The following is a 14435-nucleotide window of genomic DNA, read 5'->3' as shown; positions in this document are numbered from 1 at the left end:
CCTTGATATCAAGTATGACCTTAGCAGGGGGGCAACTACTACCTTTTGAAACCTCTCCAAAAAAAAAAAATATGCAAAAAGGGAACTCTGATTAAAATATGTAGCCTGCTACTTGCTTGTATTTTGATTTACTTTAATTTTAGAATTCTCTCTACTAATAAAACACTCATAGCTAGAATTGTAGTTTTTTTAATCTATCTTTACTTGTTCAGTCTTCCAAGAAATGGGAATAGTGACATATGATTAAGATTAGCATTAAACGCCCCTTAATTGACATCAAGAAATAATATTTGGCCCACCTCTTTTTCTACCCTAGCAGTGTTTATAAACATACTGGGGGCGATTATTAGTTTTCACATAACATTTAAAAAATACTCGCCCATTTATTCTGACAGTAAACAAGATTTTACTAGTCTGACTACACACACACACTAGGAAAAAGACAGGAAAATATAAGATCTGAAAATTTAGAACAAGAGATCCAGTATAATCGAGGATACCTGAAGGATCCCATTAGTTTAGCTGCCTATATTTCATTATTTGTCTTTTTGTAACTATATGGATTTAGTAGGTTTCTTCTTTATTTTGATTGCAGAACATTTTTCTTATGACCTGAAGATGACCAGTTGGGAACCAAGGAGGAATGGAAAAAAAAAAACCCAAGAGAAATGCATACACTTTACCTCATTTTTAAGAAACATGCCAATTTGATTGTGGTATTCCTTTAGCTCTTCATCAGAATGCCTGGAACAAACATTGGACACAAGTTTTCAGTGTATTATTTTAAGATTAAGGACAAATATGGTTTGCTTAAATGAGTAGCAGAGGGCTTGAATCACAAAGGCTGTTAAAAACACAAACTTACCTTGGAATATTTTCTCTAAAAGTCTTTTCTGATTGACAGATGTATTTTGTTATATGTGTAGGTGTCCTATCATCTTCTTCCTAGTAATAAAAAAAATACTGTTTATTCAATCTGGTTGCCACTATTCTCCTTAGTTTCCATTACCATGAGGACATCTCTCCACCTAATCTCTCAGGCGCTTGAGTTACTTTTGGACTGAGTTAACAGAAAGAGATAACCTATTTCCTGTCCGGCTGGTTTTCCACATTAGAGTTATAAATAAATAAAAAAGAATCTTAGATTGAGCATGAGATGCAGAGACTGATATACAGAACACCCAAGCCAAAAACATTAAAAAAAAGGATGTGTCCAGTTGAGTTCCTAATTCCTTATTTAGTCATTTCAATGACCTGACTTTTTAAGAGGTACCCAGCAGTGTCTATTGATTTAATCCACCTTTCATTGCATTTAAATAGCATCTTCCATCTAAAACCCTTAAAGTAGTCTGAATGCCTCAACATGCTTTTGAAGTAGGAAACTATCCTCATTTTACTGATTGAGCCACTGTTTCAATTTACCAAAGTCACATAGGAAACCAATTTTTCAACCCTGTCTTAGTCATAATACCATTACTTCTTGCTTCTATAGGCACAAGTGAAAAATAACAGGACATTTTTGCAATCAGTTTTTCCATGACAATACTTGACTCGAGGTTAGGATCTGCAGTTCACAAGAGCCATATTAATATTCATTTATTCACTATCTACTGTTCATGAAATTCTGCAATCCTAGCTTTTCTTTGCTTGGTTTCTGTAAATATCAATCAAGCCAATTCAACAGCATTTATATTTGTGATAAATACAATGCAAAACAAAAGGCTTTCTAACCTGGGGAATGGGCATGTGGAGGATAGGGGGTTAGAAATCAGGGCAGGAGAAGATAGTGAGTGAAAGAAGGCCACTTAACCCCTTACAAACCATCTTGAATTCTCTCAACTCATAGGGGAGCTACACACAGTACAATGAGTATTATTAGCTTATCTATTTAAAGTGATGCATAACTGAATGGATTAACAATTGGTTATTCATGTAATTAATTTATATAAATCTCAACACTAACCATGACAAAATCTGATATTAATTTTATTTACTTAAGCTCCTACAGGGGAAATGAGAGTTAAAGAGCTCTGTAAATCTTTGATAGCTTTTTACCTTCCTCAGAAACCCCCCCCACGTTCAGCCAAAGCAGCTGGATATCTTAATAAAATTTGAAGTTCACATATACTTACTGTTCGTGCCAGATCTCTGCACACTACACTATGGCTCAAGAGCTGCAATTTAATCTCTGCATCCCATTTTCGACAGTTCTGAATGTATTCATGACTTCCTACACAGTGTTTGCTGTTAAGATAAATACTTTAGTTACCCACAGTTTCAAAACTTGCCCATTTTCATGCAGCTGAAGTATTCAAAGCAATCCTGCTTTGAACACCTCTCATATCTGTATTCTCTCAAAAAAAGGCTTTGAAAAATCTAGGTTAAGTTTCTGAATCCAGCTTTCAGTCCTGCAAAAAAAATATTTGAATTAAGCCATACTACACTTAAAATTATACATAGGTTCTGTAATAGGATAAGTAGCGTTTAAATGCAATGGCTTTCAAAACTCTAGTAGTATAAACCGTTATAACCACAAATTCCAAAATTAACTAAACAGCATTAAAACAAAGCAGCCAGTTTTGTTTTGCTGGTTTTTGGAGGGGGGGAGGAGAGGGGGCGTTTGTTTGTTTTTTTTAATTCCTTCCATCTGTCTTTCAGATTCATTTACCAAGTTGCAGATACATACATGAATGGAAGATCAAAACCATGTTAACTTGTTACTGTAGCCTAGGGATAGGGATTTTGTTTGGCACGTGTGCCTCAGGACAAACAGCAGGGAAGTGACCAGGCTGCGCCATCACAACAAGGATCAGGCCCCTTACAGCTCCCCTGCCATCTCTTTCTGGAACACCAACTTCTTACAAGTTGAGGCTGAGGGTGTTTTTTGCCACTCTGCCCAAAAACATTGCTCACCCCTGCTATAGTCAAGATGTCCTAAAAGCCTGAATCTAAAAACTGCTCATGTTCATGGCAGAAGTTATGAGAAACAGCATGCTCTCATCTAAGAGTTTCCTTCTATAGTAGCACGTGAATGTGAAGATCACTGAGTTACAAACATTTTCTAACCTCTAAAACAGTAATTGGCAACCTTTTCAGGTTGGGCCCTGGAATGACCCAGTCTGGGTCACAAATGTGTGGGCAGTACAACCTGGCTGCCATTTTTCCCCCCCCATGACAGCCCAAGGAGTGCAACTATTACCAAAGCCTACCACCACCATATGCAGAATAAGTCACACGTCTCAGTGCCAGACCCAGCAGCTTTAATGGCTAATCCAGTTCGGCTCTGGAGAAGCGAGAGATGCGTGGGTGAAAGCCTGCCGTGTCCCTGCTCTCCCAAAGCTCCCCAGAGACCCCCCAGCAGCCCTGGAGCCCCAGCTAGAGGAGCTCCAGGCCACAGTCCAGAGATTGAGTGCCATCAGGGACTGTGAGCAGGAGACTGACTCCTACTGCCAGGCCCTTCTCCCCCGGGAGCCAGAGGGTAGACCATGGTCCCCCTCCAAGACAAAGGAGGACTCCGGGACCTCCCACTCAGTCCAGTCAGGGGCATGGACCAAGGTGGTCAAGGGCCCTAAGGCCTGCCGCACCAAGGCCCCTGCCCTGCCAGAGCTTAGCAACAGGTACACACCTCTTGCTGCTCCAGCAGAGCCTACTGAGTTGCCAGCTCCCGCAGGCAACACAGGCTCAACTGCAGCTACCACCACCACTCTCCCCAAGACAAAACATAAGGTGTTTGTTGTGGGAGACTCCATCTTGAGGGGGTAATCTGCCATCCCGACCCCTTAGCCCGGGAAGTCTGCTGCTTCCCCGGGGCCTGCATCCAGTACATTGCAGAAAGGATTCCCCAAGCTCCTCCAGCCCACAGACCACTATCCCATGCTCCTTATTCGTGTGGGCACCAATGACACGGCTCGGAGTACTCCCAGCCAGGTCATGAGGCGCTACAGGGATTTGGGAGCAGGGCTAAAGTGTCTGGGAGCACAGGTGGTGTTTTCTTCAATCCTTCCAGTCTCGGCATATGGGCTGAGGAGGGAGAGGAGGATCCACATAGTGAACGAAAAACTGCGGCGCTGGTGTCATCTGGAAGGCTTTGGCTTCCATGACCACAGCCCGCTCTTTGGCAAGAGAGGCAGCAAGCTGCTGGGAAGAGATGGCCTCCACCTCTCTCCGTTGGGGAGGAGGTTCTTCTCAGCCAGACTGGCTGACCTGCTCCACCAAGCTTTAAACTAAGCCTGCTGGGGGACAGGGGGACTACTGCCACTGCTGGCCCGCTGAGCAACCCTTGCAGAGCCAGCAGGCCAGGGCACTTAAGGGAACCCACCCCTGCCCCAGCCCTGGTACAAATCTGTGGGCAAGGCAAGAGCCCCCAAGGGGACACTTGTCTGCCTGTACACAATGCCAGGAGCTTGGGGAAATAAGCAGGAGGAGCTCGGCTTCCTGCTTAATGCAAAAAATTATGATGTCACAGGGATAAAGGAGACCTGGTGGGACTCCACCCATGACTGGACCTTGGGTATAGATGGCTATACCCTGTACAGGAGGGATCGTGCAGATAAGAGGGGCAGGGGTGTAGCTCTCTATGTTAAGGAAAGCTACACGTCCCTGCAAGCTGATATTGGCAACCAGGGTGGACAACTGGAGACCCTCTGGGTTAAAATCCATGGGGAACACAGCACAGGGGACACAACGGTGGGAGTCTACTACAGACCTCCCACCCAAAAGTCCTGAGCTTGAGCAGGAGTTCGCCCAGGAGCTGGCTGAGGCTGTATGCTCCAGGACCACAGTTGTCACGGGTGACTTCAATTACCCGGACATCTCGTGGGAGGATCACTCAGCAAAATCCGAGTGGTCGCAAAGCTTCCTCTCGTGTGTGGATGACCTCTACCTGACTCAAGTAGAGTATGGGCCAATGACAGGTAAAGTGCTGGTCAACCTGGTACTGGCTACTGGGGATGACCTAGTGATCAATGGGAAGCTGCGTGACAGTGACCACGAGCTGATCACCTTCATCATCCACCATAAAGCTGGAAGTCAGTCAGCAACACGGAAGTCCTTGACTTCAGGAAAGCTGACTTTTGACAAGTTCAGGAGGCTTCTCTGTGAGGCCCTAAGGGACCACAACCCCAGGGAGAGGGGAGTTCAAGAAGAGTGGTTGCTCCTCAAGGGAGCGATCCTCAATGCACAAGCTAATTCTATTCCATCTCGGAGGAAAGACAGCAAGAGGGCACAGCAGCCCCGCCTGGCTCTCCAGGGATCTAGCAGACCTCCTGAGGCTAAAAAGTAAGGCCTACAAAGGATGGAGGATGAGATTCACCTCTAAGGAGGAATATTCTGCACTAGTTCGGTCCTGCAGGGAACAAACCAGGAAAGCCAAGGCTGCAACTGAACTCCAACTAACTCTGAGCATCAAGGACAATAAAAAGTCCTTTTCTAGATATGTGGGGAGCCAAAGGAAAAAGCAAGGGCAACATTGGACCCCTGCTGAACCAGATGTGACAACTGACGCCCAGGAAAAAGCCAACCTATTAAATGGGTACTTTGCATCGGTCTTTCATCAGTCCCATGGGATGCCCATGCCCACCATGGGACAGGGAGGTTTGGGTGAGGGAGATCCCCTGCCCTCGTAAAGGAACACCTTGAGAGGCTGGATACCTTCAAAGTCAGCCAGCCCTGACAATCTACACCACAGGGTACTCAAGGAGCTGGCAAGCATTATAGCCCAGCCCCTGACACGGACCTTTGAAAACTCCTGGCGCTCTGGTGTAGTGCCCAAAGACTGGAAGACCACCAGTGTGGTGCCAATCTTCAAGAAAGGGAGGAAAGTGGATCCGGCTAACTATAGGCCCATCAGCCTGACTTCTACTCTGGGGAAGATCTTAGAATTTATTAGAAAGAGGCTGTCCTTAATGGACTGGCCGGTGCCAACATCCTAAGGGATAGCCAGCACAGGTTTGTTGCCGGTAGGTCTTGCTTGACTAATCTCATTTCCTTGTATGACCAGGTGACCCATCACCTGGACAAGGGAGAAGAGATTGATGTCGTATATCTTGACTTCAAAAAAGCCTCCAATCTGGTATCCCAGGATCACCTATTGGCGAAACTGGTCAATGGTGGCCTTGGGTCCACCATGATCTGCTGGCTTGGAAATTGGCTCAGTGGTCAGACCCAAAGGTAGTAATTGATAGAAGTCACTCATCATGGTGTCCTGTGACCAGTAGGGTCCCCCAAGGCTCTGTCCTTGGACCCATATTGTTCAACATCTTCATTAATGACGTGGACATTGGAGTCAGAAGCAGACTGGCCAAGTTCACCGATGACACCAAACTTTGGGGCAAAGCATCCACACCTGAGGACAGGCGGATGACCCAGGATGACCCAGACAGGCTCAATCGGGCAGACAAGAACCTGATGGTGTTTAACACTGAAAAAATGCAAGGTTCTCCACCTTGGGAGGAAAAACCTGCAGCATCCTTATAGGCTCGGCAGTGCTACGCTGGATAGCATTATGGAAGAAAGAGACTTGGGGGTCATCATTGACCATAAGATGAACATGAGCCTGCAATGCAATGCTGCAGCTAGTAAAGTGACCAAAACCCTGGCTTGCATCCATAAATGCTTCTCAAGCAAATCCCGGGATGTCATTCTCCCTGTGTACTCGGCCTTGGTGAGGCCGCAGCTGGAGTATTGCATCCAGTTTTGGGCTCCACAATTCAAAAAGGATGTGGGGAAGCTTGAGAGAGTCCAGAGAAGAGCCATGCGCATGATCAGAGGTCAGGAAAACAGACCTTACAATGACAGGCTGAGAGCCATGGGGCTCTTTAGCCTGGAAAAGCGCAGGCTCAGGGGTGATCTGATGGCCACCTATAAATTTATCAGGGTGACCACCAGTTTCTGGGGTAACACTTGTTCACCAGAGTGCCCCAAGGGATGACGAGGTCGAACGGTCATAAACTACTACAAGACCCCGTTTCAAGCTGGACATAAGGGAGAATTTCTTTACTGTCCAAGCCCCCAAGGTCTGGAACAGCCTGCCATCGGAGGTGGTTCAAGCACCTACACTAAACACCTTCAAAAGCAAATTGGATGCTTATCTTGCTGGGATCCTATGACCCCAGCTGACTTCCTGCCCTTTGGGCAGGGGCCTGGACTCGATCTTCCCAGGTCCCTTCCAGCTCTAATGTCTATGAAATCTATGAAATGGGCCAGATGTGGCCTATAGGCTGCCACCCCATGATCTAAAAAAAGTCACACTATTTCATATACTGACCTCTCTTTTTCCGAGATCAGCTCACTAAGGATTCAAACAGGAGAAACAGAATTTAGGCCTGAGAAAGTATGTTAAGAAACATATTAGACACTTACACACATGCAGGGAGCCTGCTCTGACACTGGAAATCTAGTCTGCTCGAGCACATAAACTGACATACTCTGGCAGCCTCACATATCATGTGCATCAGCGGCACAGTGCTCTGAGAAAGTGGTGGCAACGCACTTTGAACTAAAACACATTCACAATGTGCTTTACTGCAAGGTACACTGCTGCCATTTTCTCAGCATGGGGATGTGCTGTGTTGCTGCTGCACGCAACGTGCGGGGGTTTTAATTAGTGCCACTTGCTAATTAAAACTTCTTGGCATTGCATCAGAAGCACATGTAAAAATGCCCATTTTGACTATTCCCCCCCCCCCAAGTGAAGGAATAAGCATGTGCATTAGAATAGGGTTGTTCAATTAGCAGCCTGTATGCAGCTCACAAGGGGCTACGTTGCAGCCCCTCTGGCTCCAGCCTGGCCACTGCTATCCTCCTTGCTCCCACTGCAGCAACAGCCAGAGTCTCAGGGCTCCACCACCCTCCTCCAGCTTTCATTGCTTGTCCCCTGGAGTGGTACAGCCCAAGTAGCTGAGGATGAACCTGGTGCTATGCAGGCACTCAGTGGAGCCATGATGAAGGGACGGAGAGGGGTAAGCATTCATGTGATGCAGTGGTGGGATGCCTGTACAGGCACGTGATATATCAGGCAAGGGGCTTCCACAAGGTGCAATGGGAAGATGCCTGTAGTGTGCAGCCCTCGGGGGCCCATGGGACCCCCGGTGTGGCTTCTGCTGGTGCATCCTATGAGGCATTTGACCCCCACCACTTAAAAGTTGCTTTTCTTACATTTAATTTCAGTAAGAATGCCAACTATGACTTCCACTTTGACCAACATGGTTAGCTTAGAGTCCAGGGCTGCACCATGGCACCCGAGCCACCTTCACAGCTTAATATCTTGCAAATGAGTCCATGATTCTACAGCGCAGTCTGTTTGGACCATCCATGCTACAACAGTCTGATCCTTTTACAGCATCGTGGAACAGCCACTCAGGCAAAAAGGTCTTTATAACTCCAGAACCTGGAATATGTTTTGGTTATAAATTAGATTTTATTAAACTTGGCTGAAATGGTACAAGCAATATGCCAGCCCCTATCCACCACCAGTTTCTAATGAATGAAATATAAGGTTTGGGGTAGCAAAATAAGTCAAGTGCAAAAGCAAGTCCCAAGAGACACAAAGTACTTGGCTATAAAAATTAAGTGAATTCAATGCAAGCAAGTACTGCCATTCCAAAAACTAGAGTGTGTTGTCTATTTAGCAGACAGACAGAGGTAGCTAACAGTGTTGGAAAAAAGATATTAAAGAATGTGCTCGAGTATATTTCTATACATACTCCTGTCTCAACTGTGATTTGCCAACTTCAAATCTGGCAAACAAACTGCTACTGTGACCAAAATAGTAGAGGCTCAGAAACCACTAACTTTTACAAGGTTACTTTCCGAAGGAATTAAAAATAGAAACTGTACAGATCTCCAAATTATTTAATAGTGTGAAAGCCTAGTTAATATAGGACAAACAGATCTACAGACAAATAGGCACTTTAAAACAACTCCCCCCCCCCCACTACAAAAGGAACTAATGGTATTAGGACTAAGATATTAAAGTTAATTTGCAAATGTACTGTTATATATCAATGCATAAGAACAGGCTTTCTAGTAACTCTGATTTAGAATGAGTTAAACATTAATAAAGATAAAAGTTTACTTACTTCTGCAAAACTTCTTCTCGGCCACAGACTTTCAGGATATAGCTGCCAATATCCACTTCATTCAAGTCATCATGTACCCAGCAAAGTGCCTGCATTATTATAAGCTCAACAGGAGAACTCACTGTTTAGAAGAAAACCCAAACACATCCTGAAGTTAAATATCAATTACTGCAACTTCCTCCCTGTACATCTTAACTAATTTGAATCTAGCTGCTTACTGTTCCTGTTAGACAGGATTTCTTTTTATACAAACAGACAATATTTTCCTAAGAGATAGAGAGGCAAAAATTTATGGAGGCTTATCTCGATACATTAAAGTACAATACAAGAGACCTCTCTAATCTATACATTCTAAAACATATACCATGACACCACAGATGAATTACAACCTTCTGGCTATTTCATAAGGTATAGAAACTACATAATAGGAAAGAAAAGAAAGAATATTTTATCAATTAAAGTTTAAATGAATACCACTGGCATCTCAAGCATTAGGCAAGACATGGATTATCCAAATTAGAATCCTCTTAGGATAATCATGACCAAATCTGAATAAGAATTTTTACGAAGTGGCCAAAACTGCAGTTCTCATCTATAGGGTTCCTTTTACTGGGTGCACTGGATTAGTCCCAACATTGAAGAGAAGTGGTAGTCTAAATAAAAGTTCCCTGAAACATCTGTATGTTATTTTGTTTTAAGTACATATAGATCCAAAATGGAAATTGTTCAAGAACATCACAAGAATTAGTTAAAAAACCCAAAGACAAAAAAACCCTTAACATTTGAGAATGCAACTAAAAATCCAATAAGGTCTGGTATAATCTTGCATCACTGGCTGACATTTGCATGAATCAACTTGTCATGGCATACAGAGTATAATTTGTGCATGATAACACAATATGCAGTAAGATGCAAAGACAGCATAGCATAACAAACCTGTTTCCTACCATGAGCTGGTCATTACAAAACTATAAGAGTGTTGTTTATAGTTGAATATTTGGTGGAAAGAGCAGAAATCCAGGTACTTGGAATATAGTTACTTAAAAAGGGTATCACAATCAGAAACCATTATTTGATGCTCAATTTTTTTTGCAGCAGTATATGCAGACTACAAAGAAGTTTGCCCCGTTTTGAGGAATTCTTAAAAGTAACATAAATTTAGGGTAAATTGTGGAATCTACACCAGCAATTTCAAAACAAAAGTTAATTTGTGATGGGTGGTTTAAAGTGTGTTTTATTTAGATGGTATCTTTTTATGCTATAAAAATATATTTAACAAGGACCTCATACAGTACAAGAAATCCCAGTGTTGCTTTTACAAGGGCAAAAGTTGAAGTTTTAATTCCCAGAATTCAGATAACTTTCCAGATGGTTTCTGTTAGAAAGAACAACTATTTGTGCATTATACTAGACAGACAAATATTTTAAAAGTACCAGCAGTAAATGCTATCTTTCATTCTTTCACATAAGCACCCATTCTGTCAGCTACCAAAGAAACTCAGATCATAAGCTTTTTTAAAAAGCACGCATCTGTAAAATTGATGCAAGAAAATATTTAATGTGTAACACGGTACATCTAGAGAAACACTCATCTGTTTCACATATTAAGCTGCTGACACTAAGTTTCACAAAAAAAGTAAAGCAAAAAAAATTGGATTTAAGGAATGGGCCTTTAAAAAACAAAACAAAAAAAACACTGTCATCTGAATGAAGTCTTTGTTTAATATTAAAAGCAGTCAGCAGATTTCAGTTAACATGCATTGCCACCAGAGGTTTTCATTGTAGCCACTGTTTCTGAACAAAAAGTTCTTACCCTGACCATGTTTCTAAAGCACTGAGAAATCTTGACAAAACCCTCCTACAGACCTTGAAGAAAAAGCATCCTGATGTGCCATCTTAACTCTCTCACCCAGTTATCAAACCAGTTATTTCTTCTATGTAAATAAAAACTATAGCAATGTATTAAATGGATTATGTTATTTATCTACATTTTCCCCCTGCATTAAGAATGAGGAAAAATTAGCATGGCAGTTACCTTTAAAAGATAGACAGGGGAGCCTTGGCCACAAGAAGAAAAAATTACTAGGAACACTAGAAGACGTAAATTTTCATGACAACCTTTTTAGCAACAAGTTAAATCTAATTTTGTTAGCACAAATGTGTTAAGAAACCAAAATCTGGTATAAGAGAAAAAAGAAATGTGTTTTTGTTGTTTAAGCCAAGTTAAATAAATAATAAACAATTAAAAACGAACAATAAACTTTAGCTTAAAAAGCAAGTGAGGGAAATGTTTTAAAAACATTAAGCATAATAGCATACATTTGCAATTACTACACAGTTTATGCAGATATTGTAAGTAATTTTGAAATATCTTCCTGTGCAGAAAATATAAGTGCCTTATCAGAGCAACATTTGTATGCAAGTATATTGGTGGTACAGTCTGACACCTGCTGCTACAAACAGCAGAGGGAGCACAAGATAGTTTTGCATTATGTAACTGAGCTAAATGCTTCAGAAACAATGAGTTATTTAGAATATGAAAGATTTAACCTCATCTTCACTGAATTTAAGAGAAAGAAAATACTTACAAAACTAAGGTAATCCACTTGACTGAATTTCCCACACTTAAGCAGTATAATAGTAATAGTACAAGTCCCCCCCTCAATTTGCTGGGCATGACTATGAAATAAATTGACTTGGAATCCCTATTACTATTTCTGTGTTTGCACTGTCGTCTGTATCGTTTGGCTGCATAAGGAATAGCTCACTTCAAATGCTGCCAACACATTTTTTCTTTTTCTCCTTAATTCTTCAGAGCTGAGAAAGATTTGGCCCATGAAGCTCCTGGAGAAAATGGAGATGCAGGGGTGGAGTGAGCAGGGGCAGAGCCCACTGCTGAACTGTAATGTACAGAGGCCCCACTGGGGACACCTGATGAAGACAAGTCACTTGTGTGAATGCCACAGTCACTTGTCCTGCTGTCAGAAGTGGGTCCAGATCCATCCCACAAGGAACCTCTAGGACATGGGTGGGGAGGGAAGGTGGAAGGGGCAGAGGGAAGCAAGGGAGTTTCACACCCCCCACTATAGTTCATAAACTCTCATAAGAACTCAAAAGGGGAATATGCCTATAACTGTGACTTAATCCTTTCTGGCATACCTCTTCTCATAAGGATGAGCAATTAGCTTTAACTTATTTGCTTGTCTGACTAAAATAAAAGAGAAATCTCAAAATGAGTTTTTAACCTTACCCTATGGAAAAAAAATTAAAAAAAAAAAATCACAGTTAAAATTGTGTATGTTGTACACACCGATAAAGCCTATCCACTTACCTTAAATTTGATAGTTCTAAATCTACATTTAGATAGAAACCAGGAAGGCAGAAATTTTCAAAAAGAATTTGTGCAAGTATTTCACACTTAACCTAATGCTTCAGGCTTAATTACCATATTTACTTGATTAGAAGACAAGTTTTTTGCCTCATTTAATCTTGAGGGAAATGCCCCTTGCCTTACAATCAAGCACAAGGAAGCAAGAGGGGAAGGGTGGGGAGAGAGGCAGCTGCTGCAGCTCCGGCCCCAACCCAGGGTTGGGACTGGAGCAAGGACAAGAGACACAGCTGGTATCTGCCCCCGCCCTACCTCTTTATGCTCTGCCATTCCTACCCCACAGACCCCAGTCTCCCCATCCCTCTCCCCCTACTTTCCCTCTCTCCCCACCTCTGCTGCATTCCTTGTTACCTTTGCTTCATACCTGCAGACTCTGTCCCTGCTATAGCTTGAGGCTACATATGGCAGAAGCAGCATGAAAAAGGGGAGGCAGGGGGAACAAGGGAGCCTCTGGGCAACCTGGGGCTGCAGGGCAGGGGAAGGTGGGAATCTAGGTAGCAAAGGCAAGCTGCCTGCCTGCTTCACTGCCTGACCCCAATCACCTGGCCCATTACTGCCCTCCTTAAATCACCTCTCACTCCACCACCTGAAGTGGGGGTGGGGGCAAGATGCAAACAAACTGAAGATAGTCCTCCAATAATAAGAATGAATACATGGAAAATTATAATAAAATGTATAAATTTTCTGTCCATAGAATGTAATTAGGGGGGGTTGTCTTATATTCAGGGTCATGTATTCCAGTAAATCTGGTACTCCAGGAAGAGAACCCCCCCAAAAAATAAACTTATTCTATCAAATGGAATAAATCAAAATTCTTGTTGCCATGTGAGCCCTGAGGTATTAGCACCCATTTAATGACTAAAACATCTTCTAGAATACTGTATCCGATGACACTGGCAGGTAAATAGCAAAATTCTCCAGCAGCCTTTTTTTAAATTAAGGAATCATTTCCTTCAGATAATTACATACAGCTGCCACAGCTACTCCACAGCAGTAGAGAAAGTAATTGGACTATGGAAAAGAGCACTGTAACAGTTTTCTATTAGTCGGGAAGCATTTGCCTCAGCTAAAAAGAATCAAATTCTTAAATTTGTACAACTGGAGAACACTTTGCAGCATGTACAGGTGACAGAACCTTGTTAGTGAATTAAGGGATCCTTTTGGATTTGCATGTAGATTTAACTTATACTTAACAACATTTGTTGGCTCACCACCACCACCACCACAAGAAGGAGTTGTCATTGGAAGGACAACCTAACAGTACAATTTGATTAGGGGGAGAGGGGAGACAAGCCTGTAAGCTATTGCTTTTATTTATGTAAGCTTAAGAGAGCCCAAACTTGCACAGGATAAAGGAACAAAGACAGTAAATTAATTGCCATCAGCTTAATAGTTAGCTATAAAATGGAAACATACCATCGCAGGTAAATGTCACTGGCTGTTGGAATCCTTCAATTTCTATTGAAACCTTGATGCTGGCACACTCTCCACTTATATTTCTCTGTAGCATGACAGGACTCAACACAAAGCCTGGATTTGTGCGCTGATTGGTATAGGGGAACTTGGTCCGCAACCTGTGAACAAAAAGCATTCAATTTATGAAACACCAAGTAAGAGTCCATGTCCGTAATGTAGAAGAACGTAGTTTTCTGAAAGCAGTGCCCAGACCGAACAAACATGAATTACTTTGATTCTTTGCCCAAGCAGGATTACAGAAAACATTTACCCTTTCTTTGCACCACGAAATGGCCTTTTAACAAGTACAAAAGAAGGGGGAGGACTGCACTGACCCAAACCAGTAAGCAGTGGGTGCTGGAGCACATCTCTCAGCTTTGTTGGCCACTGCAAACCCAGCCAGATGGGGCCATCCTGGATCGACTCCCAGTACTTGCCATGTAGTCCCCTGCTGTACCCCCACAGGGGACTGAGGGGCCCCCTGTCCAGGTGCTGGCCCACCTTGAGGGAGCTTC

At 42.8% G+C, this 14435-nt stretch overlaps 1 protein-coding gene across 5 annotated transcripts in view; it reads right to left on the bottom strand.

Moving 5' to 3' along the window:
- Positions 1 to 14435, bottom strand: part of PIK3C2A (phosphatidylinositol-4-phosphate 3-kinase catalytic subunit type 2 alpha) — a 100491-nt gene that overhangs the window by 46754 nt on the left and 39302 nt on the right. For all 5 annotated transcript variants that reach the window (XM_090032584.1, XM_090032581.1, XM_090032586.1 and 2 more), the window contains 5 exons: positions 13882 to 14039; positions 9078 to 9198; positions 2133 to 2244; positions 866 to 945; positions 684 to 744 (listed from right to left, as the gene is read on the bottom strand). In XM_090032584.1, coding sequence (XP_089888710.1) covers positions 684 to 744; positions 866 to 945; positions 2133 to 2244; positions 9078 to 9198; positions 13882 to 14039 — 532 coding nt within the window. The remainder of the gene's footprint in view (positions 1 to 683; positions 745 to 865; positions 946 to 2132; positions 2245 to 9077; positions 9199 to 13881; positions 14040 to 14435) is intronic.

This window comes from Crocodylus siamensis, chromosome 2 (assembly GCF_052110815.1).
Source record: "Crocodylus siamensis isolate JL-2025a chromosome 2, ASM5211081v1, whole genome shotgun sequence".
In the NCBI taxonomy this organism is placed as follows: domain Eukaryota; kingdom Metazoa; phylum Chordata; order Crocodylia; family Crocodylidae; genus Crocodylus; species Crocodylus siamensis.
The sequence above is the reverse complement of the archived record's forward strand: the minus strand, read 5'-3'. Positions and strand labels throughout refer to the sequence as shown.